The sequence below is a fragment of the Lampetra fluviatilis genome, chromosome 1, assembly GCF_964198595.1.
Source record: "Lampetra fluviatilis chromosome 1, kcLamFluv1.1, whole genome shotgun sequence".
Taxonomy (NCBI): Eukaryota; Metazoa; Chordata; class Hyperoartia; order Petromyzontiformes; family Petromyzontidae; genus Lampetra; species Lampetra fluviatilis.
Window position 1 is genome coordinate 7,801,348 of NC_136275.1, and position 27,945 is coordinate 7,829,292.

At 44.4% G+C, this 27,945-nt stretch overlaps 1 protein-coding gene across 1 annotated transcript in view; it reads right to left on the bottom strand.

Moving 5' to 3' along the window:
- GALNT11 (polypeptide N-acetylgalactosaminyltransferase 11) overlaps positions 1-21,945 on the bottom strand; it is a 43,849-nt gene extending 21,904 nt beyond the window's left edge. Inside the window, exons 1-4 of the mRNA XM_078855054.1 lie at positions 21,558-21,945; positions 3,428-3,551; positions 3,020-3,186; positions 1,211-1,336 (exon numbers count right to left, since the gene is read on the bottom strand). Coding sequence (XP_078711180.1) covers positions 1,211-1,336; positions 3,020-3,186; positions 3,428-3,551; positions 21,558-21,903 — 763 coding nt within the window. The 5' untranslated portion in view covers positions 21,904-21,945. The remainder of the gene's footprint in view (positions 1-1,210; positions 1,337-3,019; positions 3,187-3,427; positions 3,552-21,557) is intronic.
- Positions 21,946-27,945: the final 6,000 nt, after the last annotated feature.

Consider the following 27,945-nt stretch of genomic DNA (forward strand, 5'->3'; position numbering starts at 1 on the left):
AGCTCCGCTGCAGGTTACCTTGTGCAGTCCTCCGGCTGCTCTCACTGCAGCTCCACCGCTGCTCCCTTGCTCGGTCACCGCTGGCCGACGGTGCCGAGTCTCACCGTGTGGCGATCTCGCCACTCTCCACTCTCCGCCCTGAGTGGCCTCACTCTGTCTATTCCCAAACTCTCCTCCCGTCTCTTCCGGTTCTCTCCCTTAAGACCTTACCCCTCTCTCTCACGTGACCTAACCCCTCCCCCCGTGACGTCATATCCACGAGGCCGTTTACGCCCGCATTACACAGTTACTAAAGAACAGTCACTACACTTGGACACAAAATAAAAAAAATGCTTTACGCACACACACACGTGGTCACAACACTATACTAAACAATAAACGCTTGCACGGATGTTGACTATACGAGTGAGGCACGCCGACTGAGACCGAGCATGGGAGACGATTACCCACAATCCCGTAGCGAGAGAGAGAAGAACCATCGGCTCAGTTGTGATCACGTGACACTCGGCAGACAAAGCGTATACTGTACGTACTAATCGTATTGCAAGACCTCGCTCGTTTATCAAGTAAAAATGTATAAATGTTTTGCTCGTCTTGCAAAACACTCGCAGACCAAGTTACTCGCAATCCAAGGTTTTACTGTACTTGTTTTGATTTGGCAAAACTGGAATGGAAATATTGATGAATTACACAGTCTATAACAAATTAACCTTATGGCGGGACCCCGGGGTCCCATAAGCCCCCGGCTCTCGCATAAACTGCGTTGCGACGTCATTTTATGTCTGAAGGCGAACGATACGGCAATTTATTCCTCTCAACGAGCTCTACATGATGCGCTAATCCAAGTTTAAAAGTTTTGTTTATGACTACGGCAATTTTGGCAATGACGGGTGCTTGGTGAAGAACGAGAGGACTGATTTCTGGTGGGTCGCGGCGTTTATGTGCGAGGTGGGATGGAGTCGGGAAAAATACATTAATTACGATTTTGACTGACGTTTATTCGGGGCCCCGGGGTCCCACCATCAGGTTCAAATGGCAAAAAGCCATTACATATTTTTTATGGAAATACCATTTCTACCCCTCCAATGCACGTATCTCTGAATACAAATTATGGGTTAAATCCAAGAGCTAAAAATCACCGAAAATTTGGATGAACGCACAGTGTACACGTTACTCACCAAGTATCATTATCCCATGTCCTGTGTGTTACCTGTGGCGTGGTTGGCCCCGACCATGCGTCCACGAATGAGTCCTTCGCGCTTCTCATTCCGAACCAGCTTAACTTTATTGGGAAACTTCTCCTTCAGCTCCTTCTCCAGCCCTTCCCTCAAGTCTCCTGCAGAGCCATGCCGTGAAGCACCACACACGCGTACATTATTGCACGACACCGTGTCACTAGTTGAGTACTGAGTGCCAGGGCGGTGCATATTATCAACGTTTCAAACAATCTATGTATATAAAAGTAAAAAATTGTCTGTTTGTGGTTTTGTTTGTGAGTTTGTGTGTGATCGCGCGCTTGCGAACGATTTGCCTCTCTAACAGCCAGGTACCACGCCGTAAGCCCCGCGGTGAGAAAGTGCTATTCCTTTTTCACATCTGTCAACTTTCAATTAGTTTAGCGATTGAGTGCGATTTGTGTGATTTCTTTATTTATTTATGACGCATGCACGACCATACCAACTCACACGCCTTTGATGGGGGGAACGGCCCATGCCAAGTCACACGCCTTCGGTGGGAGTGAAGGGGACATTTTCGTTCGCGTTAAAAATGCTATTAAAATACACTAAACGCTGACGTTCATTCTTCACTGTATGATGTCTCCCCCACCCCGATGCGTGCAGTTATTACTACTATACAGTCGCTAGATGCTACCAATATCTTCTAGATTTGAAGCTTTCGTGACTGCAAGGATTCATATTCTTAGGTTTTTTCGGTAAAGTCACGTAGGTAAAACATCAAAATTTATAAAAATAAAATAAAATAAAAATCAAGACGTTTCGGTGGCAACACAAGTCTCCGTCATCAGGTGGGACCGTCACAGCCGGATTAGCTGCATCAAGTGCTGCATTACCTTGATGCAACTAATCCGGCTGTGACAGTCCCACCTGATGACGGAGACTTGTGTTGCCTCCGAAACGTCGTGATTTTTATTTTATTTTATTTTTATTAATTTTGATGTTTTACCTACGTGACTTTACCAAAAAAACCTAAGAATATGCTACCAATATCGGCCGTAGATATTACTGCAGAGCAGCCGGGGGAGATCGTGGCTGGGGGGGGCAGGGGTAGCAGCCCAGCCCCAGCCTGCCAAGGTGCCACCTCGGCTGGCTGGCCAATCTAGGCGAGGCCGGAGGCTCTGCACGGGACTAGGCCTCACCACGCCACTCTGTCAGGTGAGTACTTTGTGCTATAGAGTCGATAAATACTGCGATAGAGTCAGCATGTACTACTGTAGTGATAGCAGATTCCACCAAAGTCGGTATGCACTGCTGTAATCATAGCAGGTACCACCACAGTTGGTACGCACTGCTGTAATCATAGCAGGTACCACCACAGTCAGTACGCACTGTTGTTAGATTTTTAAGAGTAGTTTTGAAAAAAAATTTTGGCCCGGGTAACGCTGGGTACTAAAGCTAGTAAATATTTACTAGAGAGAACGTGACATTTCCTACACTCAGCAGAGACAGATATCAAAGTGATTTCCTGCTCAAATGAGCATTGAGGGTGGTGCTCATCTCCTGTTTACAGGCCTGCTGAGTTGGTGGTGGAAATTCCAAATTCCTTCAGTGGGGGCGAGTTTATCCATAGACAGCCACTGTCGACTTCCCCACAGTGGTAGTCATTTCATTGACCCCAGAGGGTTCATGGGTTGAGTCAATGCCCAACTAAGATGTTAACCCTCCGATTGCGAGCTGCCCGCTCTACCGTCCCATTGTTTGTTTGAGCAGGAGACTTCATTCGACAGGAGAGTGAGTGATGGATAATAAGCTAGAGAACAAATACAAAAGCAGAGGCTCACCAAGGTCGCTGAAGTCATCTACGAGCAGCACCTCGTGCAGCAGGGCAGGAGGCGTGCGCTCTGTGACGCTGTGCACCGTGCGCATCAGTGCCGATACGGCCTCGTTATAAAAGCAGATGACCACGCTGGCCGTGGGCAGCTGGGCTGGGTACGACTTGGTCGCACACCTGGGGGCATCGGTGTCCATTCAGGTAGGAACATCCAACAAGGACACGTGCATTTCATAAGCCACAAAGCTTCAAGCATTAGTGAAATGTTTTTCATCATAAAATACGGTGCGAAATAAGTTTAAACTACATACAGCCATGACCAGTTTACTGCTGGATAAAGGCCTCCGCCAAGCTGCTGCAAGGGATATAACAAGGTCGGTAAATTCTATCCATTGCTTCCCTGCTCTGTGTCTTTTACCGTGGGTGCCGTGTGTCGGGGATGGTGCGGTGGGGGTCCAGGCGGTTGCTGATGAGCAAGTTGAAGGCGTGCTTCTGGTAGCCCAGGTCCCGGGTCTCCTGGTCCTCTCGACTGTAGATCATACCTGCTCCACACAAGCAGGCAAAGGCAAATTACAGGTGTTGTGCACGTGTATCTGTTATGAAAGTCTAAGTCCACACCGATATGTAGTCCATGGTATTATGGTGAAACTGGCCTTTGTCATACCAAATTGGAAATGAGCACCAACCCAGGCTCGTAAGAGGAGGAATTAATTGACTGAATTCATAACGCAACCAGCAGAGCCGGTGCATCACGAGGCAATGTCACATTACTACAGGTCTCAATTGTGAATTGCTTCTGAAACATGACTTTAAATATCTGTATTGCATACACTGTATCACATAACATAAAATAATACGTTTTAGCTCTGTCAATCCACTACTGGATGAGGGCCTCCCGACACCTCTCAGGAAGAGGTTGTTTGACCATACCTCATCGTGTTGGTCAGCGTGGGTTGCTAAAGGTGGGTGGAGGCTGTCCAGGACCAGTTTAGATATCATTAGGACCGATGTAAGCTGTGGCCGAGAATCAACCTCGGGTGACCCAGTTCATAGTGCAGTGTACTAACCACAGCACCACCACTCTATATTGTCGTATACAAAAGCAATGGTCTAAGTGTTTTGACCAAGAGAAGAATGTTCGTCACATCACAGTTATACCGATTAGGCATAAATAAGTACATAACCAAATTTTATGTGGTGGTTATTTTTTCTGCATCGGTTGGTAACGAGGCTGGGGCCATCAACTTGGTACATTTTAAGAACCCAGGTTAAACGGCTGAGCTTGGATTCCAACTCAGGATCTGAGCAGTGCCTGTTCAGCCATCTGATCCCTGATCCACTTAACCACCTCAGCGCAAAAAAATGTAATTTCAACAATGTGCAAATGCCAAAGCACTTTCTGTGCTGCTTTGGTAAACCGTTTTACTTGTGTAATGCGAGCGTATGCTGGGGGTCGCCGATCGGTGGGGTGGGCTTCGCCGCCTCAGCCTCTAAGTCAATCAGGTAACAGGAACTATCGGGGTTAAAGTTCAAGGGCGGAGCCCGGGGGTGCTAGTGGGTACCATCTCGAGAGTTCATGAGGGGGTGTGGTGAGAGGCGGCGTCTGGGTGACGCGGAAAGGGGTTATAAGGAAAAGCCGGAAGGGGCTCGTGGTCAGTGGGTAAGGTCAGGAAGCGGGGCCACGTCCCGGGTCTCCGCGAGCCATCGGCCACGAGTTGGCGCGGAGACGGGCTGCCAGCGGTGCGCGGGAGCGAGAGAGAGAGCGGTGCGAGTGCGGGACACCAGCCCACATGGCGCGACGTGGGGCGAAGGAACTGTGTGGAAGAACGCGGAGCTGTCCAGCACGGGAACAAATAAATAAAGAAGACAGTAGCTTGTCGTCGAGCTGATTTATTACACTTGTATTAGCAACCCACTGCACGAATTCAGCAAGCACTATAAATCTGACATGTTATCACTACAGCAATTAAAATTAAAATGTAAGGTGTCTTTAATGGCTGAAAGGAAATAACACCTCATCTTCTGAATGAGCCTCGAAAAACAATAAATTATAACAGCTATCTTAAAGTACACCAATGCATGTGTAGTGATTTCCACGGAGGCACACACTTGAACTTGGAGGCAACACCTTTATTACTACACCCCAACAGGGTAACTACATTACACAGCGATATAGGTGGTAACTACCACGGTTAACTCAGATCCCAACGGGATAACGACTAATCTGAGTTAGGTCAGTAACGTACTGCCTGACTCACGATGCCGAAAGGGATGACCGCAGAGCGAGGAGACGTAGCACCGTGGGTTGATTCCTGAAGGCAGCCCGGATCAGCGCTCGGGACTTCCCTTTTATTCCCCTGAGCGTGGCCTGGCTCCGCCCTCGGCCACGCCTCCTAGATCCTACTAGAAGCTTCTGGGCCTTATGTCACGTGTCCCTCTCGCCACCCCTTGGCCTCCCTCGCTACCCTCTCCTGGTCACGTGCCCTCTCGGGTTCACCCAGACTGTCATGTCCTGAAGTGCCCTTTCTGGCCGTCACGAGAAGCATTGCCCTCTCTGGCCATCACGAGAAGCATTGCCCCCTCTCGCCTGCTTCTATGCCATACACACTCTGGTGCCAGAGAGAGATGCTAACATGCACAGTACCACTCTTCTTCCAATAGCTAGCGCTAGACGCCATAGTGACTGAAAATACGTCACTGCCAGAGGTCGCAAACGGGTTTTGATTCCTTACCCGTACCCGGCCGCACCAGGGTCGCAAACAGGTACCCGTACCCGATACCCGGCCGGGTACGAGTAGCCGGGTATCGGGTAGAGTACGGGTATCGGGTGTCCGATTGCGACCTCTGGGATGAAGCCATGTTGCAGGCGCAGGTGGGTTGATTCTAGGAACTTTAATTGTGAGAAGAGACAAGACGTTGGGGAAATGAGTGACAAACGGTTACTCACCAGTGACTCACGGCCTACCCGTACCCGTACCCGGCCGCACCAGGGTCGCAAACGGGTACCCGTACCCGGCCAGGTACTGGTAGCCGGGTATCGGGTAGGGTATCGGGTATATGGCAAAAATATGAACGATTTCTGGATATTAATTTTGTTAACCTTCCTATCCTGGGATTTATTTTCACCCATAACCATTATTTCTTAAGAAGTGATAACCATTTGTGAATGTTTCAATTAAATATCCAATTCCTCTAATGTATTACCACTGTCAAGGACAACCTGGAAAGCACTTGACCAACAACCTTTTATTTCTGCCCACAAAATATTCTGTATGAAGCACTCATCCTACTATTTCCTGTCTCTGATGTACAATAATTGTTCAATACCACATTCATGAACACTGTCCGGACTCCATCCTGGATTTGAACCCAGAAAGTCTAGAGTTCAAATATTTTTAGGAGTCAGTCATCCTACCAGGCTCAAGAAAAGGAGTCATGTTTTCCCCCCAAGAAACTGGATCAATCGCTGGAATGTCGAATTTCCAAATCTGGCTCAAGAGCCACAAATTGAGGTGAGCATCACCCTAAATAATGCCCTTTGATCGGGAACTCACCAACTTGTTTAACTCATGGTTCTACTGTATAACATGGGCCACAGACTTTGGACTTTGTATGGGTACATTTCCACAAGGGCAAATGTCTCTCAATACCAATGTTGCAAAAGACAGCTCAGAAAGAAGAGATTTGAATTCGGACCTTAAGGCACAGCGGCCAATGAAACATAGGTGATGGCTAGTACGATTTTGTTTAATATCAGAGTACGTAAACTAAATTAACTGCATGAAAGGGCAAGGGGTGGGGGGAAAGCTACTGTCCTGTAAAAACAGAGAAAAAATGTCATTGTGACCACGAATCGTGATCATCAAATGGGGTGTGGGGTTCTGGTTGTCGCAGAGCATATGTCGATCTCATTGGCTGCGCGAATGTAAACAAGGTTGGCGACGGGTGCAATTCCTCGGCACTTGCGTGTTCTCACTCGTAAGCGTTTGATAGATTTTTGGATTTTCTTAAATGTTTTGTTAGAAAAAAATCGACAGGTAAAAAGGGCGCTATAATGTATATCAGCGTTCTACAGGGTAGTGCTAAGCGTGGTCCGACTCAATTATGAATGATCTAATGGACAGTAGAGGGCAGAAGGCGGCGAGTGAATCAGCCGAGCAGGCAAACCAGGCGGAGAGACATTGAAAAGGCAGAGGGAGCAGTGGAGGAGGAGGGAGCGACCTCCCACAGTTCAAAGGTTACTTTTGAGTTGCACTCGAGACCTGGGCTGCTCGAGTAGAGAAGTGTACAAACAAGAGAGTAGCATTCGATGTATGTTAAACTTATTTCGCACCGTACGTAACCAACCGTGCTAATCGGAGGTGCAATGTTGATACAAACTCGAGCAATAGCATTTAAGATCTTAAAAGTAGTGAGGGCAGTCTTGTAACGAATTTAAGCCTGAATTGGGAGCCAGTGAAGGGAGTAGAGAATTGGAAATACAATATTTGTGGGTACGAGTCACAAGTTGGTGCTGCACATGTCCCGTTATGTGTGCAAAGCAGCTAAAACAATATTTAAACATGCCTGAATCATTTATTTCCACACACAAAAACAATCCCACAGGAAACTTAAAGCAAGGCCCGAAAGTTTAAATACCACAACCGCTATCTAAATAAGAATACCTTCTGTGCAACAACGTAGTAGCCTAGGCTAGTGTCTCATCCAGGACAGCTCCTAGTCCCGAAGGTTCAGTCTCAACTCTCGTGATGCGAAAACTCCACATAATCCACAATGTGATCCACCAATCCCACCCCACAGAGCACCGGATTACAGGCGCGTCTACCTCGTGTAAAAACACCACGGTATAAAGTTACCAAAATGCCAAGACATTTTCCAAAGGTACTATTTTAAGATTTTCAGCACCCTGCTCAATACAGTGCTCGAACAGTAATTCCCAACATTTTATATAAGCTCTCAACAGTCCCTGCAAACAACATACAGCTGCCATTATTAGCCAACTGTTTCTCATCGCTAATGTCAGCCAATCCCTGACCTGAAGCAAAACCAAACTCACATTCATCAACAATGCCTGAAAAGGAATATATGATTTTATATATTCATATATGATAGGCTATAGATTTAACAGAAATTTAATATTATTACTGAAGGCTGGTAACACTCCTACAACTCACAACTTATTCAAATAAGTGCCCTGTTGGTATTTTAATAAACTGAGTAAAGTATATTCTTGGTTCTTTCGGTAAAGTCACGTAGAAGGGAAATAATAAAATAATAAAAATAAAACAATACAATTCTCACGACGTTTCGATTGCAACACAAGCAATCATCATCAGGTGTGAAACCACAGCAAGAACATTTTGTGGTTTTCACACCTGCTGACGATTGCTTGTGTTGCAATCGAAACGTCGTGAGAATGTTATTGTAAATTTTTTCTTATTTTATTATTTCCCTTCTACGTGACTTTACCGAAAGAACCAATAATATGAATCTCTACAGTCACGAAAGCTTTAAGCTGAGTAAAGTATTTTATATATTGTAATAATAATTGTCTGTCATTGGATCAAATTTGTCACATCTTGTTTGGACTTATTCACTACATCCAGATAGAAAGGACATAAGTGTGTCATTCTTGCGAATAGGGCATATTTTATCCATCCTATTAACTTAAAAAAAAAATATATATATTATATTTGAACAAAACAGTGAGTTATATAAGCATTAAATGTATAGTATATCCATAATTTTTGGAGCCAGTTTGGACTTGCACAAATGTAGCAATATTTCCCATGTTGCCGTTAACATGCACTCTTACTGTAAGTCATTACAAAATAATTTTGTACAACTCACAGCATTTTTCAATTTAGCTGTATCGTATTTAGATGCTACAAACTCCATTAGAGTTACCATGACAATTAAAAACGTAAACCAAGAACTGGGAGAAATAATGCGTGAAGAAGTTTTAACCAAAGGTTCTCTGAGTGCACACTGCCTATGGGCGTAATGACTGCTTGAACCCATGTTTACATCGCCGTGGCCATGCTCCAACACGTATTGTGCAGTGCATGAGTGAGCACTAGAGGCCAATTTAAAATCGCCGCCTGCCACAGAGGCATTAAGGCAGGTGCAGAGTGCTCTATGTCTACAGGAAGACAATTCCATTCATTTGATTGCTTATACATCTGCTACTCATGCAGTGGCCGTCCTGTGGATAAACTGACCCCAAAATAGGAATTTGGAAGTTCCACAACTGGCTCCATGCCAATAATCGAGATGACCACAGCCCAACTCTCAACAGCGTATAGAGGGGGCTTTGACTTGACGAATGCAATGGTTTTGAAACCTATCTAGATACAGTGCTTGCTACTCTGTGTAAAGGATATTACATAGTTGCTGCTCGTTCATACGTGGCCTAATGAGACAGTGACTTCAGATTATCGTCATATGGCATTCACCAGGATATACGCAAGAAGGTTTGTGTCTGTTTTACAGAAGCCACCTGGACGAACTTTGAGCCTTTGGTCTCGTGATCTCATGGTAGGTGCACGGCGCTGCAGTGTTCCCACCTCGTCCAACCTCTCAGACAATACCCGCCGTTTATTAAACACATTCCTGCAGAGGGAGCTGGTAGGAACGTTGGGTTGCTCGGTCAATGGCCAGGGTCAACGGCGGCGTGGTGTATTCCGCAAATATGCCCGACTGTGAGGGCGGGCACAAGCCGGCGTGAGTAGGTTAAACGTTGAGTTTTATAAGGGCACCACGGGGTGACCAGCCCCACCCCTCCCACCCCCCACCCAGCCCCTCCTCACCCAGCCCCTCCCTGCCCACCCAGCCCATCCCTTCACGACGGACACAATAATCCCCTGTGGGCTGGTGTAACCAGAAGGTTCCTACCAGTAAAATTACTTTGTCAATCATTTCAATTCCATTATCTAGACTCACAAAATCTAATCTCTCCATTATTTACGTAATTATATGGCAGTATACAAGCACACTGCTCTTGTAACTAAATTCCACAGTTTAAAGTTTAAGTGTTCAGTTCTGTTAACAAGTAAGTTATTGCTCTTAGCACGATTGTTTCCTTCATGTATTATAATATTTATTTATCGAGAAAAGTTAGCTAATTTAAAGATAATAATAAACTCTGTGTTTCTAGGAGGGCCCTTTGTTGGGATGTGAAGACAATTTCTTAAACGATTAAAACTGTTTGGTTTTACCAGCCCACTGAGCTGTATAACTATTTTTCATAAGTGATCTGGCCACAATTGATTACCCAACGATGTGGCTTATGTACATATGTATCTCAGCCAAGTACTCTAACGCATGTTTACCATGCAAGGTAGATATTGAGCATTAAACGTGTTGCATATGTAAAAAAATGAGAGCACGCTGAGAACGGTGCAACTAACGTTAAGTTATTATAACTTTAAGTTGCTCGAATGTTCCCAAACATAACCTCGAGTTGTTCTCAAAGTTAGTGTTTGCTTGACATTCCACTGTCAGTATTTATCCCACTTGTTTCCTGAATTTGTTTTGTTTAAAAATACCCAACTCCCTATTTTTTCACGTTTTGTCAAAGCTGCTTTTGTTTTGTCCAAATGTATAGAATAAGAGTAATTGTATTTTCACCACACAGGGGAAAGGGCACTACCGTGGATGTTTTGAACAACTAGTATTATTCCGGGAAAACAAATCGAGAAAAACTTAAACCACTAGATCGGTGAGTGGGAGAGGCAAATGGATTCGGTTGCAAGATATAGGTGGCAAAAAAACGTGTTATCGGTACAAGAGTGATTGCACGAAGTGAAAAGTCAGTAGCTGTCCAAATCTGACATGGAGATGATCACAAAACAGCTCCAAAGCAGTTCGTTTTTTTACCTTCACACTCCTTTGACTCTCAGGCTGCAACAGAAACTGCTCACATGGAGCGATTCACACCGTGCGCTGAGTGCACGGGCGTTCCCCTTCCCTAATGGTGGGTGTGATGTGCGAACCCTGTTACGTTCAGAAGCGCACGGCAGAACGTGCCCATTTGTGTGTACGCAAACCATTTATTCTAGTAAATAAGTAAAAGCAATGAGTAACAAGTGAACTTTAGCTCTTTGTAGGGCAGTGAGCTTTATATTGCTCTAGTAAACACATTCCCACTTTGTAGATGCCAAACAAGAGCACCCTTTTGGCAACTGATTGGATATTGGGGGCAGGGGGTTTAATCCGTAATGAATAATTAGCTTGCAGCTGAATAAAATGAAGCAATCTTAGACAAAAGGATAGCAAAACATCATAACGTTGAAAATGTTGACTTCATGAAGCAATTATATAATGGCTTTCCCGAGATATAGGCTCCATACGTAGACACAGTAACAATGCTATGGGAGTCCTAATGCATATGTAGTGACATATGCAGGTATGGGTGCGCTATATAATAGCCAACCATAACAGGGGCGTAACAGGGCTAAAGGTCAGAGGCGGGGATCAGTCGGCAAGCTTCGGGAACCTGCACAAGAGTTCTAGAAGGGGGCGTGGCCAGAGGCGGGGTTTGTCTACGCCGAGGAGTATATAAGAGAGACGGGACCGGAGGTTCGGGGCTGTCGTGGGGGTTCGGGTCTTGGCTGCCATCGGTGTCTTCGCCGTCATCTCTTCATCGTCTGGCCGTATGGCCGATCTGCTGTACGGTTCCCATCGTCAGCCAGCTATATAATTATACGCCGGCAATCGGGCTGTATGAGTGGATCAGCTATACGTAGCCCAGTGTATATGTCGCTCAGTGATTCTGCCTGTAAAGTGTGAGAAATAAACAAGGAGCCCTCTACACGTCGTGTCTCAGAAGTCCCTCACTACACATACACACAGCCAACATTAACTCATCTCTGCTGGAGGGTCTGGAGCTGCTGGTGACCATTCCACATTCTAATGTCAGGGGAAAGTCCATCCATCTAGTAACCTTTTGAATAGGAAGGCAAGTGCTCTTAACATTCCCTGGCACACACCATATGCATACACCACTGAGCGAGATAGAGCAAGGGTTCTCAAAATGTTGCTCGACCCCCAAAGGGGCCTCGGCTGTCTTGACTCCCTTGAACGAACAGTCTGTTTTTTTTGTATTTGAGATGAGGAAATTCCTGACTAGCTAGTGGGGAGGTGAGAGGGGCTGTCGAGGAATGAGGCGGGGGGGGGTATGAAGCCAAACTAGCGGATTGTACTGCGCATGTTGCTCTGATCCCGCACAGCCCCCTAATAATAGGCCTCAGACCCCAGGCTGATAAAGGGCATACATCTGGGACGCATTTATTAGGAAGCCGCAGGACATTTGCGCTTTTAAATCTAGATTTAAAATTAATTTCTTGTGAACTGCTTTTTGTGTTTAGTTTGCTGTCCTTCCCCCACACCTCCGATTAGCATGGTTGGCTACGTACGGTGCAAAAAAAGTCCAACATACATAAGTAAAAGTATATGGGACAAGATAGGGCAATTTCATGATTCACTGGGATATGCGTTTGTTGGAAAATGAAAACTGTTTGACCTGGTCCACCTCAGGAGAGGTTCTATGGCTTCAATGGGTGGGTGAGAGTGATGTCCTAAGTCATGCATTATCATTACACCAAACAAGCCCTCATACAAAGTGACAGACATCCAAAGATGAGAAGAGTGTTTACATATGAAACCCATGTCATGTCCCATTCAAGGGCCACACAATCTACAAATCAGGTCTGCTGGTGCCCACATAATGCACGGCTGCTGGAATGTAGTAGCCATGTAAAGTTATTTCATTCACTATCTGTAAAACAGAAGCTGCATTTGAAACACTATCTTTCATCAAGAGTTGTGCAGTGAGAATGCATGTTGGGTTGGATGCACTGTGAGGCAATGCTGTTTGAAGGATGTTTCCATGGATTTTTAAATAAAGTCACGTACGGTTATGTAACTGTCATGTGAAGAGCACTAGCACAGGGTATCCCAAATGCCACCATGATCCAGCCCTCTCTGTAGGACACAAATATCCAGACAGAAGATTTCCGTGTTAATTTCAATCAATGAGAGGTGACAAAATGGCTCCGAGATCAGAGCACTTAATTGGGCACCGTTGAGATACTGGGTTCGAATCCAGTGTATATTATCAGTGATGTGGTAGAATTACAAAGAAAATTAATAAAATGCTGAAAAGTGTGTAAAGAAACATGGAGAAGTGGATGCTTGAAATGACACTGAGTGAAGAGGAACACATTGATTATGGCTGGTGGGCTAGGCTAATAACGGAGACAAATGTGATTCAATCAGCTAGTGTGTAGAATCTCGATGGACTGTACATTGCAAAACCGTGAGATATGGTGAAGGACTGGGGGGACCTTAATCCAGCAGTGGATTGATCATTGCCGATTATGACGATTACCCCTTCCTATTTATGCATTACAAGCCGTTCTATAATTCTACCAGCGTAATGCATGTGTAGTGAGTCCAACTGAGTCGCAGACATTGTCTTGGGAGCAACACTATTTATTTCACCAACTCAACATAACACAACCTACACTTGGGTGTTGAATGCCCATCTAACCACGCTACGGCAGAGCTAGACATGGTTCGCTATCCCGGCCCGGACCACAAGCTGGGTCCCGGACCGCGTGGCTAGAGGCTTCTTTTACCGGACGTGGATCTTCTTCACCAGCAACACAAAGAACCCCGAGCCCATCACGGGGCCCCGTTATATCGGCCCGGGCTGGGGTTGGCTCCGCCCCTCGCCCCGCCCACCTTCTAGATCTCTCGAGCTCTTTCCCGAAGGCTCCCGAGAGCTCTTTTATACCACGTGACCACCCAGCGGCCCCCGTCAACCGGTGGCCCCCCTCCAATATCATCCGGTCACGTGTCGGCAGGTCAACCAGCGTATCATGCCCCAATGTAACCCTGGCTGGCTGACACTCCCTCTCGCTCCCTCACTGGGAGCCCGCACTGCACACTGTACGTGGTGCCTCCACGCTGACTCGCGCTCACCCAAGCCCCGCTAGGGCTGGTACTACGCCCAGTAAGCGGGCTACACATAATGCCAACACATTATCCGCAGTGGCTTCGTAAGCCACACAGTGACATTCACAGTCACTACACATGCAAGATCTTAATTAAGACAAACATCCCCTTTCCTTCTGCAAGGTGAATAATACTGAAAGCAGCTATGAGCTGAAGAGTGGAAAGTAGTGTTAGCATCATGCAGATACTTAGTCTACCCAGAAATAAGGTGTTCCTGCCACACGAGCAGGCACTTCGTTCAGGTCGAGCTGACCTAACACACGTCCACACCAGCTACAGATACTGTATAATAAATGGCTCCGTTGCGCATGGCTTGGATGTAAATTCCCTGCTGCTGGGCTTAAAGTGGCGTGCACTCCATGGCACCCTGCTCCTCCGATCCGAGTACCAGAATTAATAAGAGCCAAAAAAATCACATTAACAAATATGCATGTGTACACGTGTAGAACGGCAAAAAAAACACTGGCAAGTCTGATTGTGATATTTGAATCCTTTTGAGACTGGAATTTAAGAAGGAATGTTTATAATGCCATGTGATTACTCGTGTGTGTTCATGAGCAAGCCAGAGCCCACCAAATGAGCAGAGAACAAGAAATGCATTGTTGTTACTCAGAAGTCTAACATTGCATTATTGTTTCGGCTTATTGGCCGTGTGCTAATTGAATACAATTTTGATTTTTCTTGTACATCGTGGGTGAACCGTACATTTTTTAGATTGTAATTACTGATCAAAATATCCCTTTGTCAGTTTCACATTTCACCAGTCTTTTAAAGCATAACTGTATTCTACTATTTTGCCCCTGCAGTCAAGTCATATGTGTGTGTATGCCCTGCTCATGCAAGCCTTTTATAATTATCCCTGCTGGGGACAATGAGCAGCTTTCTCGGCAGTGCAGTGAAAGTGAGCCTGTACGTACAGCACTTGCTCCAGCTGATGGCTCGAGCATAACCAGCACGATTATTGCAAAGGGGAAACAAGCAAGCAACATCCAGATGTCATCACAGCCAAGGTCTCTACACCTTGCCATCACCTCCTCCCTTCTGCCAGAACATGCAACCTTTGCACAATTGCTGATAACGATGTTGATGATCATTATGTGCTGATGAGGATTATACCCGTTGGTGTTTGCTGCTTCGAGACGACATGCAGCAGTGTGAGTGTGATGAAAGCCCAGCGAGGATGACTGCCACAGCAAGCTCATGAGCAGGAGTGTGATGAATTGTGGCATCACAGGACTGTCAAGAAAGGTGATGGTGCAGGAATACCTTCATCCAGCAGTGGATAGAAAAAGGCTGCTGATGATGTTACTGGTAATGGTGGTATTCATGATGGAGATGGAGGAAATGTTTATGATGATGATGATGATGCTTATAACAATAATGACATTGATGGCGATGATGGTGATCACGGTATGGCACATTACACTTTAGTTATGTAAATTACCAGTCACCTCCCCTTGTTTGTATGTATTTGTAGTGGATTCAACTGAGTCGCAGACGTACTCCTTGAAGGCAACACATGTATTAATACCAACACAAAGGGATAACTTCCCCTTTACCAGATAACAACCTATGGTGGTGGACCACCAGTCTAACTACACTAGTCAAGCCCCGGCAGGTTTTTGAACTCGCAACTCCGTGGTTTAATGTGCTCAAAGAACTTGGTTAGTTTTGGGGTTGTTCCTTCCATTAACTACTTGATGTGGGCATGCTGGGTTGTGGATAGGCTGGGATTACTGGGCCACTTACCATTGAGACTGGTGCCTACTCCACGATCAAACAGCGGTATTGATCTGACTGCGGCCTGGCCCAGCACTGGGTCACAATGATGCACGGTGCATTACAACTCTGTTCACCCAGTGTAACCAATCAGTGTATTCATGACTCAGGATCTACTGAAAACAATAACTGGTTCCCAACTTGCGGAATCAGTAAGCGATTCTGAAAACAGTTACCGTTTAACCAACCCTAATGAAAAGGATGCGAATTGTAAGCGGTTAATTCAAATGCAAGTGTCTCCCTGTTCAAATGAGCCTTCGAACGCGTTCATCTGTTGGCGGTCACGGTTGGAAATTCCACATTCCCCTAGACTCTAAAATTTACTCTAGAGGAAGACAGATTTTTTTTCCCCCATGAGATAATTACCCTTTACCAGATAACAACCTATGGTGGTGGACCACCAGGCTAACTACACTAGTTACACTGGGAGTAGCTACAACGGACAGGACCCCGGCTTGGGTCCAAGTCCACGTGTTGGTGACTCTTCTCGGACGTAGAACGTAGAGCTTCAGGATAACAACAGAACGCTGAACCCCGGTCCCTCTGGAGACCCGATTTATATCCTCACTGGTCGTGTCTGGCTCCGGCCTTGGCCACGACCACCTTCTCGAATTCTCTAGCAGGATCTCGCCCCGACACGTGACCACCCCTAGCCCCCACTTGGGGCACGTGCCTTCTAGGGTCAACCAGATTGCCATGGCCTACATTAACCCCATTCAAGGCCGGCACTCTCACACCCCTTCCTATAGGGGACAGCACTGCACGCCGAGCGTGGTGCCACTCCGCGCTCTCTATCAGCGCTCACCGAGCCCCTCTAGGGCTGGTACTACACCCACATATACGGGGTGTCCGCGTTGTAAATACATCGCACGCCGTGCCTCTGTAGGGATGTCGCTACATATTTAGAACTGCATTCACACCGTACGTAGCTAACCATGATAATCGGATCAGAGGAGTTACTTGGATACTATTATTCACATTTATCATTGGTTAAGCTTCCCGCAGAAGTGATACCCGGAAGCGTTACATTCCGATTTGTAATGCAGCATGATGCAGCATGATGTAACTCAGTTCGCTCTTGCAAAAGAGGCAGTGCTGTTTCATGACTCAATGGGTTTATTTCATCTCCTGGCTAAAAATAGGATACAACAATAACCCAGATGTGGCCACAAATTCCTATCCGCAGATATCCACATGGATAATACAGCTTTACACACGTAATAGGAACTGTAAAGAGTTCCACCAATACTACCACAATTAAGGAGTTTCACTGAAAGTGCACTTTATGAAGTAATATCTTAAGGTGAAGATATGCTGTCTTGACATCAGTCACGGGCAGATCAGATAATGTAGATGCAGATAATCAAGTAGAGCTTAATTGCATGGCCGAGCACAATAGCTATGTAGTCACGCAGCCTTCCCTGTGTTGAGAAGAGAGGTCACAATCCCCAAGCCTGTCGCGATGAGCAGTGCATTATCATTGGATATCTCAATTACATGTGAATATATTCAAAGTTACACTGCATCTGCCCGAAGATCAAGGCTGCAACAATTATTTTTATTAAAAGTATTCTCCGATAATTAATTTTATGAGGTATTTGAAAAAGTATACGTGTGTTACATAAAGTGTCTGCGCGTATAAATGAGCTTTGGGTGGAGCTTATTTCCACTCTCCTGATTGAGAGGCAATTTAACTAAAGGAGAACCGCTGATCACTCCCCACAAAGTCGTAGCTGAGGGGCGATGGACTAAGTCAAGCCCCGACAGGTTTTTGAACTCGCAACTCCGTGGTTTAATGTGCTCAAAGAACTTGGATAGTTTTGGGGTTGTTCCTTCCATTAACTACTTGATGTGGGCATGCTGGGTTGTGGATAGGCTGGGATTACTGGGCCACTTACCATTGAGACTGGTGCCTACTCCACGATCAAACAGCGGTATTGATCTGACTGCGGCCTGGCTCAGCACTGGGTCACAATGATGCACGGTGCATTACAACTCTGTTCACCCAGTGTAACCAATCAGTGTATTCATGACTCAGGATCTACTGAAAACAATAACTGGTTCCCAACTTGCGGAATCAGTAAGCGATTCTGAAAACAGTTACCGTTTAACCAACCCTAATGAAAAGGATGCAAATTGTAAGCGGTTAATTCAAATGCAAGTGTCTCCCTGTTCAAATGAACCTTCGAACGCGTTCATCTGTTGGCGGTCACGTTTGTAAATTCCACATTCCCCTAGACCAGGGGTCGGCAACCTACGGCTCCGGAGCCGCATGCGGCTCTTTACGGGCTGCTTCTTGACGATATGTACGTATGTACAGTATGTACTCAGATGCATTGCGGCTCTTGAAATACTGAATTTTGTACCGAATTGGAAAGAAATGGCTCTTCTTGTTATTTTGGTTGCCGACCCCTGCCCTAGACTCTAAAATTTACTCTAGAGGAAGACAGAATTTTTTTTCCCCCACGAGATAATTACCGTTTACTTCCCACATAGCTGTTTCCGCTTATTGACACTTAGGTGCAAGGTGGTCTGTAATACGACCCTTAAATGATATTAAATATGCTTCTGTGAAATCTAAAACCAACAAGGAAAACTGGCAGGTTGTTTTTGCTGACAAATACTGGGTAATAATATCTCACCGACAGACTTTCAAGAAAGCCATTAGGCAGGCTATAACACGAGAGATACAGGTGGGTTTTGTATTCACAAAAAAGGCTCATCAGCATGGAATACCTAGCTAAGGACTGTCATAAAAGCCCAAAGGATAATGGATGAGAAGAGCTAATTAATGTGTTACTTTAAATATGCAGTAACAATGGCAAATAATATTTCGATAAGATTAACCAAAGTTTAATATATTATAACAGTTAGTGGTGATGCATCACGTGGCTGGTGCTTGTGGTTAACTTTCTTGTTTCATGATTGGGAAGTTGGTTTAGTTCAGAATCCGTATTTATACTGGAGGAATCCAATGTGCTATAAAACTCTTTTTCACAGATGCCCAGTATACCGGAGGAATTCGATGAGCTATAAAGTTATTTTTTACAGACAGTTGATTCAGCCGCCATCTCCTCTCTACAAAATCCTGATAACCACTATTTCGGAGGGCAATATGTTACTGATAGAATGGCCCCAAAGAAAATTTGAATTTACAATAATGGCTATGGGCAGGAAAAAAACACCACGAAAGGGCCATCCATTTAGTAGTTACGCAAAAATCTGTCAATTTTACCCCCCCCTTCCTGTACGCACGCGGACTTTTTACACCCCCCCCCCAATCCTATAGAACGGCCGATATTTAATCCACGCAGAAACGAACAAGGATTAATAATATTAACGTGTTTAAGCAAACAGACAGTCCACCGATGGCTGCATTTACTACTATAATGAGCCAAAAATGTCTTTCATTTAATTGAGTTATTTTCATTTATGATTATTTTATTATAATTTTTTACCTACGTGACTTTACCGAAAAAACCTAAGAGTATGTGAATCCTTGCAGTCACGAAAGCTTCAAATCTAGAAGCAAGAATGTCTGTTTGTGTGTAACGTGCGTGACGTCACTCCACATGCCGCACCCCCCGTCATTAATATTCATGAGCGGGTGAATTTTTACACTCCCGCAGAAGAAGGTTGAGCGGAAAGAACAAAAAATTATCGCAAATTCGTTTTAAGTTTGACGTTTCTTTATTGAAAGTGAATCTAATAAATAATTCTACGCAGCAACAAAGTGGATTTGGTGTCTTTATTTATTTCTTCATCACATCTTTGGTTCTTTCGGTAAAGTCACGTAGATAGAAAACATAATAAAAAAGTAAAGTGAATAAAAATAAAAAGAGTAAAAATAATCAACGACAAAAAAACACTAATGTAGACTGTAGCTTGGTTCTTAATCGGAGTGAGTGTACTGGCAGTCTATAATGTAGACTGTAGCCTGGTTATTAAGTTTGGTGAGTATACTGGCAGTCTAATGTACACTGTAGCCTGGTTCTTAGCCGTCGTGGTTTTTGTTTTAATTATATATATTTTTCTTTTATTATCTTTAAATTACTGAAAGAACCAAGGATAAGTCTACATTATAGACTGCCAGTACACTCACTCAGGTTAAGAACCAGGCTACGGTCTACATTATAGACTGCCAGTACACTCACTCAGGTTAAGAACCAGGCTACGGTCTACATTATAAACTGCCAGTACGCTCACTCAGTTTAATAACCATTGCTACAGTCTACATCATAGACTGCCAGTACACTCACCAGCTTAAAAACCAGGCTACAGTCTACATTTTAGACTGCCAGTACACTCACTCCGATTAAGAACCAGGCTACAGTCTACATTAGTGTTTTTTGTTGTTTATTATTTTTTATTTGTATTCACTTTATTTCTTATTATTTTTCTATCTACGTGACTTTACCGAAAGAGCAAATAATATGCATTCCTGCAGTCACGAAAGTTAAGTCAAATTTTCTTCAGCACTTAGCACTAATTTAAGTTTCTACATTATGGTAAAATAGACATAACTCGTTTATTTTCCAGATATTGTATCGACTTCCAATTTATTTAAACCCCAGCAACCGAAAGCAGAAGAGAATAAAGTATCAGAGCAGTGAAGTACAATTTTTTCGTAAATATTACAGCTTCCGTCCTAGGACGGGCAAACAAGCTGGTTATTATCGAGGCTTCGCCCCCTCAATGCGTACGTACTAAATGGATGGACCCTTAGTCTGGGGCGGGCAGAGAGAGAGAGAGACAGACAGACCCACATCTTCATTGGGTTCAAATTAAGCTTGGAGCCAGGGCAAGAAGGCCAAGCCAGAGCAGAGAGAGAAAAAACTTCTTCATAACCAAGGACACGAATCCTTATGGTCCGTGACCCCCACCGAGTAACGGCGCTCGGGGGTCACGGAATAAACTCACAACCACGACCCCCAATTTCGATTTAAAGTTTTCGTGACTGCAGGGATTCATATTCTTGGTTCTTTCGGTAAAGTCACGTAGAAGGGAAATAATACAATTATTTTTTAATAATAAAATTTATTTTTTTATTTCCCTTCTACTTGACTTTACCGAAAGAAACAAGAATATGAACGACCCCCAACTTCGCGTAGGCAGCCAACACAGTGACTCTGCGGTGCAGACACTGAAGCCCCCTCCAGAGAAACGTGGAATTACCACCCTCGCTCCAGCGCAAGCGATTGAGCAAAATCGCAATCTCTAAACTTGCGCCAGGGATCGCGAGCGGTAGCTGAAACCGCGTGGCGGGTTAAAGCCCCCCTGACAATACGGTGAGATACTGTTAGGTTTTTTCGGTAAAGTCACGTAGGTAAAAATAAAAATAGAAATAAAATAATAAATCACGTTTCGGAGGCAACACAAGCTTCCTTCATCAGGTGTAAAAAGGCACAGCAAAATAACTGTAGTGGGAGTTATTTGTGATGGGGCATTAATAACAAATAAACTCCCACTACAGTTATTTTGTTGTGCCTTTTTACACCTGAAGGAAGCTTGTGTTGCCTCCGAAACGTCGTGATTTATTATTTTATTTCTATTATTATTTCTATTATTTATTTCTATTTTTTTGCAGTCACGAAACCTTCAAATCTAGAACACGGTGAGAGATGACCTCTGACCCATCCGAAACCGAGCATCTTCTTGTTTCCACTGATCGTGTAAAAAAAAAGAGAGCTGACCTCTCGCCTATCCGATACCGTGCAAACCCAGCAGCACGACGATGACCCCCAGCTCACCCAGCTCAGAGGAGCCCTGCTGCTGCTGCTCCTGCCTGCGGCCACTGCCCCTGTGCCCCTGCCGCTGCTGATGCTGCTGGGCCCTCCGAGCGTGGCCGTCCCCACCCCACGCGGCCTCCCGTGGCAGCTTGGGCTGCAGCCGCCGCCGACCGCTACCGCCAGCCGCTCCCGCAAGCGCCTCGGACTCCTGCTGTTGATGATAGTGCTGATAGTGTTGTTGCTGTTGTTGTTGTTGCTGTAGTGGGCCCGGCTCGGCGAGGCGCATGTAGAGCACAATGAGCAGGGCCCAGGCCAGCGATGTGGCCAGAGAGCCGTAGCAGAAGCAGCGGTGCGTGCGACGAGCCATGCCCGCACGCTGCTGCTGCCGCTGGCCGCGCTCAGCTGGGGCCGGGGTGGGTGGGTGGAGGGGGGCACCGCGGTGTCAGATCGGAGGGGTTTCCTCCGGATAAAGCGGCGGTGTCAGATGAGAGGAATTAGCTTTAGATCGGAAGAGATCACACGTGGTTATTTTGGTGAATTTTGGGGGGAGGTGAAAAAAAACAATGGTTTAATTGACATCCTTTTCGATATTGTTGTTTGACTTGCATCCCACTGGGATTTTTGCACACAGCGTTGGTGTACGGTGTTTTATCTGCAATATTTTGCTGTCTTTTCTTGGATTTTCTGTTTGTACTTAGTCACATATTCACTTTAAGATGTTTTTTTGTTCATGTTTTTGTTTGTTGCGGTTGCATCCGATTCAAGAGCCAAATGGCTCACAGGGCTATACCTAATAAATAAACTTGAACGTGTTCAGGAACGCATCCCCGACGTAAACCGGGGTTATGACTGTGCCTGCAGATGACCAGTGGTGTCGGATTAAGACTCCAGTCAATTCGTCTTACCGCGTTTACAAATTTACCCCCCCCCCCCCCCCGTTCAAATACTCATGAACTCGTTCGACGCTGCACGCACCCGATGATTGTTAAACACGTCCCGCGTGGCGCGCTCACGTCCACGATTGAAGGGCTATAAGATTAGCGCTTGCATAATCAACGAACCAAATTGGAGGATTTAGATTCAATGATGCCACATTGGAAGGTTCACCTCAATATTGTTATTGTGCCAGATCGAATGATTGACCCCTAAAAGATAAGGAGGCCTGGCATGGGTTCAAGCAGGCCTGACTGCTGACGAGACACTGCATGTTGGGGCCCGTTCAGTCTGCCGGGCTTATATGCTTAGAGAAAAGGCCGTGTAGCCGATGGAATGTGTCAAATATAATTGTATTTATGTGGAGGGATAAATATGTAAAGAGAGACGAATTGTCTGCGTATTCGTGTTGTTATGTATATGCTCCCCAACGACGCGTAATGATTATTTTGTGCCAGCTAAAATATAAATTCTACCAGCTCGGAGGTTTTGCCTCCACAATATAGCGCCAGATGGGGAGGGTTTATCTGCATGTCGCTTTCACCAGATCAGATAACTTGCCTCTGAGAAGATAATAGCTATTGTTGTTCGGCATTGTTTGCCACTTGCTCTACATGCACAGCCCTTATCGTAAATCCACTGTTGGAAGAGAGCCTCCCCCTTCACCATGGGATTATTTGGCCCTAATTGATCAGGCTGTGGGAGCAAAAAATACCGTATAACACTGCCCTCTGCAGCCCAGAACGAGTAGGCAGCCCACTCGCTTTAAAGCTTTCGTGACTGCAGGGATTTATCTGCTTGGTTCTTTCGGTAAAGTCACGTATAATGGAAATAATGAAATAATAAAAATAAAACATAATAAAATAATTCTCACGACGTTTCGGCCACAACGCAAGCAGCCGTCCTCAGGTGAAGAACAGGTCTGTCGAGAAGACAGAGTCTGAATGAAACATCCCAGACTTGGAGCGTCTATTTAAGCTGGATTGGAGGGGGAAGAGCGCCTTGACAAAATAATTTGCATATCAAGAGGAATTTAGCATATTTATGGGAAATGCAGATATAGGATTAGTACTACTTGTGAAATGCGTAGGAGGTGGGCGGGGGTTTAAAGTCATATTATGCCCGTGCATTATGCAGGATTAGCAGCATCAAAGGGAGGGGATAGGGGTAGCATTAATAAAGGGAAGGAATGTTAATAGTATGTAGCTGCAGTAACTAAACCACCACGTAAACAACTAAAGTATAAACTACATAGTATCATCAGTATACTAAATATACTCTCCAATAAGCTGAGCTACTAACAGTAAGTAATACATTACAATTCTATGTCGCAAAAAATATAATATGCTTCCAGCTAAACTTTATTCTCTTACATCACACGGGTCTACCCCGTACTATATACAGCGCTGTCTCCCTGACAGACCTGGTCTGGACGGCTGCTTGCGTTGTGGCCGAAACGTCGTGAGAATTATTTTATTATGTTTTATTTGTATTATTTTATTACTTCCCTTCTCCGTGACTTTACCGAAAGAACCAAGAAGATGTAGCCTGGTTTTTAATAGGAGTGAGTGTACTGTCAGTCTATAATGTAGACTGTCGCAATGGTTATTAAGAACCAAGAATAAGTCTACATTATAGACTGCCAGTACGCTCACTCAGGTTAAGAACCAGGCTACAGTCTACATCATAGACTGCCAATACGCTCACCAGCTTAAAAACCAGGCTACAATCGACATTTTAGACTGCCAGTACACTCACCCAGCTTAATAACCATTGCTACATTCTACATTATAGACTGCCAGTACACTCATCAAACGTAATAACCAGGATACAGTCAACATTAGTGTTTTTTTGTTCATTTTTATTCACTTTAATTTTTATTATTTTTCTATCTACGTGACTTTACCGAAAAAAACTAAGAATATAGACGTCTGTTAAAAAGAGCTTCATAGCTCATCGGATTCCTCCAGTCTAAATAAAGATTCTGATAATTTACTGCACTGGTCAGTGCGGGTTGGTGAAGGCAGTTGGCATGGACATCGCAGCATGGCTCAGTGCAACAACAGTGTACTGCCCTCTGCTGACAATGTTTGCATGATGAACTAGTTTGTCAGTGGCCGCATCAGTGGCACGAAAGCGATGCTGCACGTATTAGAAAACTGCCTAAACAGGGAAGTTGAACCTCTGTAGGCCCACCCCTTCCTCTTTAGACCACGCCTCCTTCACGTATATGCCCCGCCCCTTACTCTCTAGGCTCCGCCCCTTTTTATTCGGCCGGTTCTAAACCATAATTCACTGCTGACAAGTGTTTTAATTTGCTTCTGTAGGTTTAAACAATATATTTGATACATAAATGTGACGATTTTTTTTATTTATTTATCCTTTACCTGAGCCATTTTGCTTTTAAGAGCTTGCTTGGCATGGTTGCCCAGACCAGATTGTTCATACTCTTAGGTTTTTTCGGTAAAGTCACGTAGGTAAAAATAAATAATAAAAATAATAGAAATAATAATAATAGAAATTAAATTATGATTTATTATTATTAATAGAAATAAGAATATAAGTAAAATATTGATTTATTATTTTATTTCTATTACTATTATTTCTATAATTTTATTTATTTATTTTTACCTACGTGACTTTACCGAAAAAACCTAACAGTATGAATCCTTGCAGTCACGAAAGCTTCAAATCTAGAACAGATTGTTGATCCGTGCTTGTGATATTTCACACCATTGGGGTGTTCTGAGGCGAGTCATTGGAATTGTCGGAAATACATGACATTTTTTTAGCCACAAATCCAGTCAGGTTTGTTTTTCTCAGTAAGACATTTGGATGGAAACTCCGTTGTTGTTTCTCCAATAATCTGTTTTCCAAATCCAGTAAATAAAACATCATCACAATATTCAAGCTCACTGTGCCCTACACTGGTGAACAATCGTAAAGGAAATACATATCAGGTCAGCGATTTGTAGGCATGACTGGGAGTTTCCTGTGCATTCACACAGTAAAAATTGGTTACCTGAACTCTGAAAGGCCACTGGCGATACCAATTACAGTATTTGGCTGCTATAAATTGCCACTTAATTTGGCTATCATTTGTGGCCAGGTCGCTTCTGAAAAAGAGCTATATAGCTCTGTGGGCTTTACCTGATAAAATAAAAATAGTTGAGTAGAAAATTAAAACGTTTTAGTTTAATGCGCAGTCGTGTTCGCTTGGTGTATATATTCAGTATGCCAGTTATCGTATGAGAATATACATATCGGACACGTCTAAAAGTGAAATGAGCTATGAGTCATATTTACAAATAAAACCAAAATTAATGAGATAATTCTACATTGGGCGTTCAAATTGTGATATTTGGACCCCTTTTGAGTATGTCCTGTACAGCAGTAACCTAACCTGCTCTACCACCCCCAACAACCCAGCAATGTGGATATCTCACGCACGTTTGTCTCCGACGCTTTGCAGCGCGCAGTAATACGAGTCTGAATTCATTCAGATGCTGCTGTTATAAATAAACTGGCCCCACACGTGGGGAACGGCGGGATCTCCACCATTCAGTTTCATTTATTTGGTTTTACACTGAGCCATTCGGCTCTTGATTCGGGTGCAACCGCAACAAACAATAAAATTACAAGATACATTTAAAATTTACTGCACGCATATTTAAACATCCCCTATAAAAAACAATTACATCTTCCAGAAAAAGCACCATATGTTTATGCTGTGTACAAAATATGTGCAAAAATCCCAGTTTGATGTTAGATCACAATAACAATCACAATACAATCTAGATAAAAATTCTAAGTATACAGTAACTCTAAACTGCAACATACAAATATGGCTAAAGTGCTAAACTAAACCTTTTTAAAAATCACTAAAATAATGCTATAAAAACCACGTAACAATGATCATTAGAAATGCGATTGAAAGTTAGCAATAGCGACTTACATAACATATATTACTAAACCTAGCATCCTTAGCTAGCTGCATGAGTCAATCCATAATAGCAGGTGTATCAATAGTAGTCGCAGTACACTATAACCAAACCATTGACTTGAGGTCTGTTCCCTATCGCACGTGGCCACACCCGCACACCGGTGGTGCCGCTCTCCCGGACTGAGCGCGCTGGCCGCTTCATTTCGTAACAAAATAATGCAAATAAGCAGACGCAATACGTGTCCCTCATACGACTATCTGCCTCGCCACACACACAACAAGTTTGGGGCCGTCCATAAATGACGTCACGCGCCTGGGGGGGAGGGGGGTCAGACATTTGTGACGATGTGTGACGAGTGGGGGGGGTTTGAGAAATGTGACGTCACATCAAAATGGGCAACTTTAAATAAATATAGACAACACGTTCTGCTTAATTTTTTAATTAATGTTTTCTCCTACAACATCACAGTGCAACGCCACATTAAATAGGCACTACAATGACAATAGTTTAAAGCGATTTGAAGCATGTTTTATTTGGGGGGGGGGGGGGGCAGAGCTTTGTGACGTCATATTTGAGGGGGGGTCTGACTTTTGTGACGCCGTGTGACGAGGGGGGGGGGTCAAAATCGTCAAATCGCGTGACGTCATTTATGGACGGCCCCTTTTGACATAACCCCATCGACCCCACGGCCTTCTAGGCGCGCGTAATTTCATTTGCAACTTTTCAATTACAAGCCAAGTGGACAGGGTTTAGACGTTCACTGTCTCATCAGCAAAGTAATTTGTTACTTAACACGATGGTGAGCTGCCAAACGATGGTAAGCTGCATAGTGTGCTGATCTTTAAAGGTGCATTTCAAAAATGTTGATACTCCTACTGATGCTCCTGCTGTTGTGGAGTGACTCATGCAGCCAGCTATGGCTACAGGGTTTGGTGGTACATGTTGTTTATTGTGAAATTCGGTCAGTTCCTATGATCACTGTTACATTGCTTATGGCTTTATTTTGGTGATTTCGAAAAAAAATTTGGTTTGTAGTACGCTTTAATCTAAGTTGTCTTGTGGTTGTTGTTGTTGTTTGACTTGCATCTCACTGGGATTTTTGCACAGCGTTGGTGTACGGTGGGGTTTTTTCTGGAAGACTTTGCAGTTTTTTCCCTGGATTTTTCTGTTTGCGCATAGTCACATAGTTACTTTAAGATGTTTTCTTGTTCATCTTTTTGTTTGTTGCGGTTGCACCCGATTCAAGTGCCGAATGGCTCACAGGGCTATACCAAATAAATGAAAAAACTGAAAAACAGAAGTTATAAACAAGGGGCCTTTACTTTGCCTTCCGTCCGATACGGGTGGGGGGGGGGTCCTGGTTCCTTTCGGAAGATGGTCGTCCCGACTCCCCCAGCGATCATCACGATCCATGTGGTTAAATAGCCCATAGGCGTCCACTGCACATGACATTTTTCATTTCCCCGTTGCCTTCTGCCAAACACACTGAAGTTAGTGGGTGGCACCAATCTCTGTCATAACATAATAGAGGT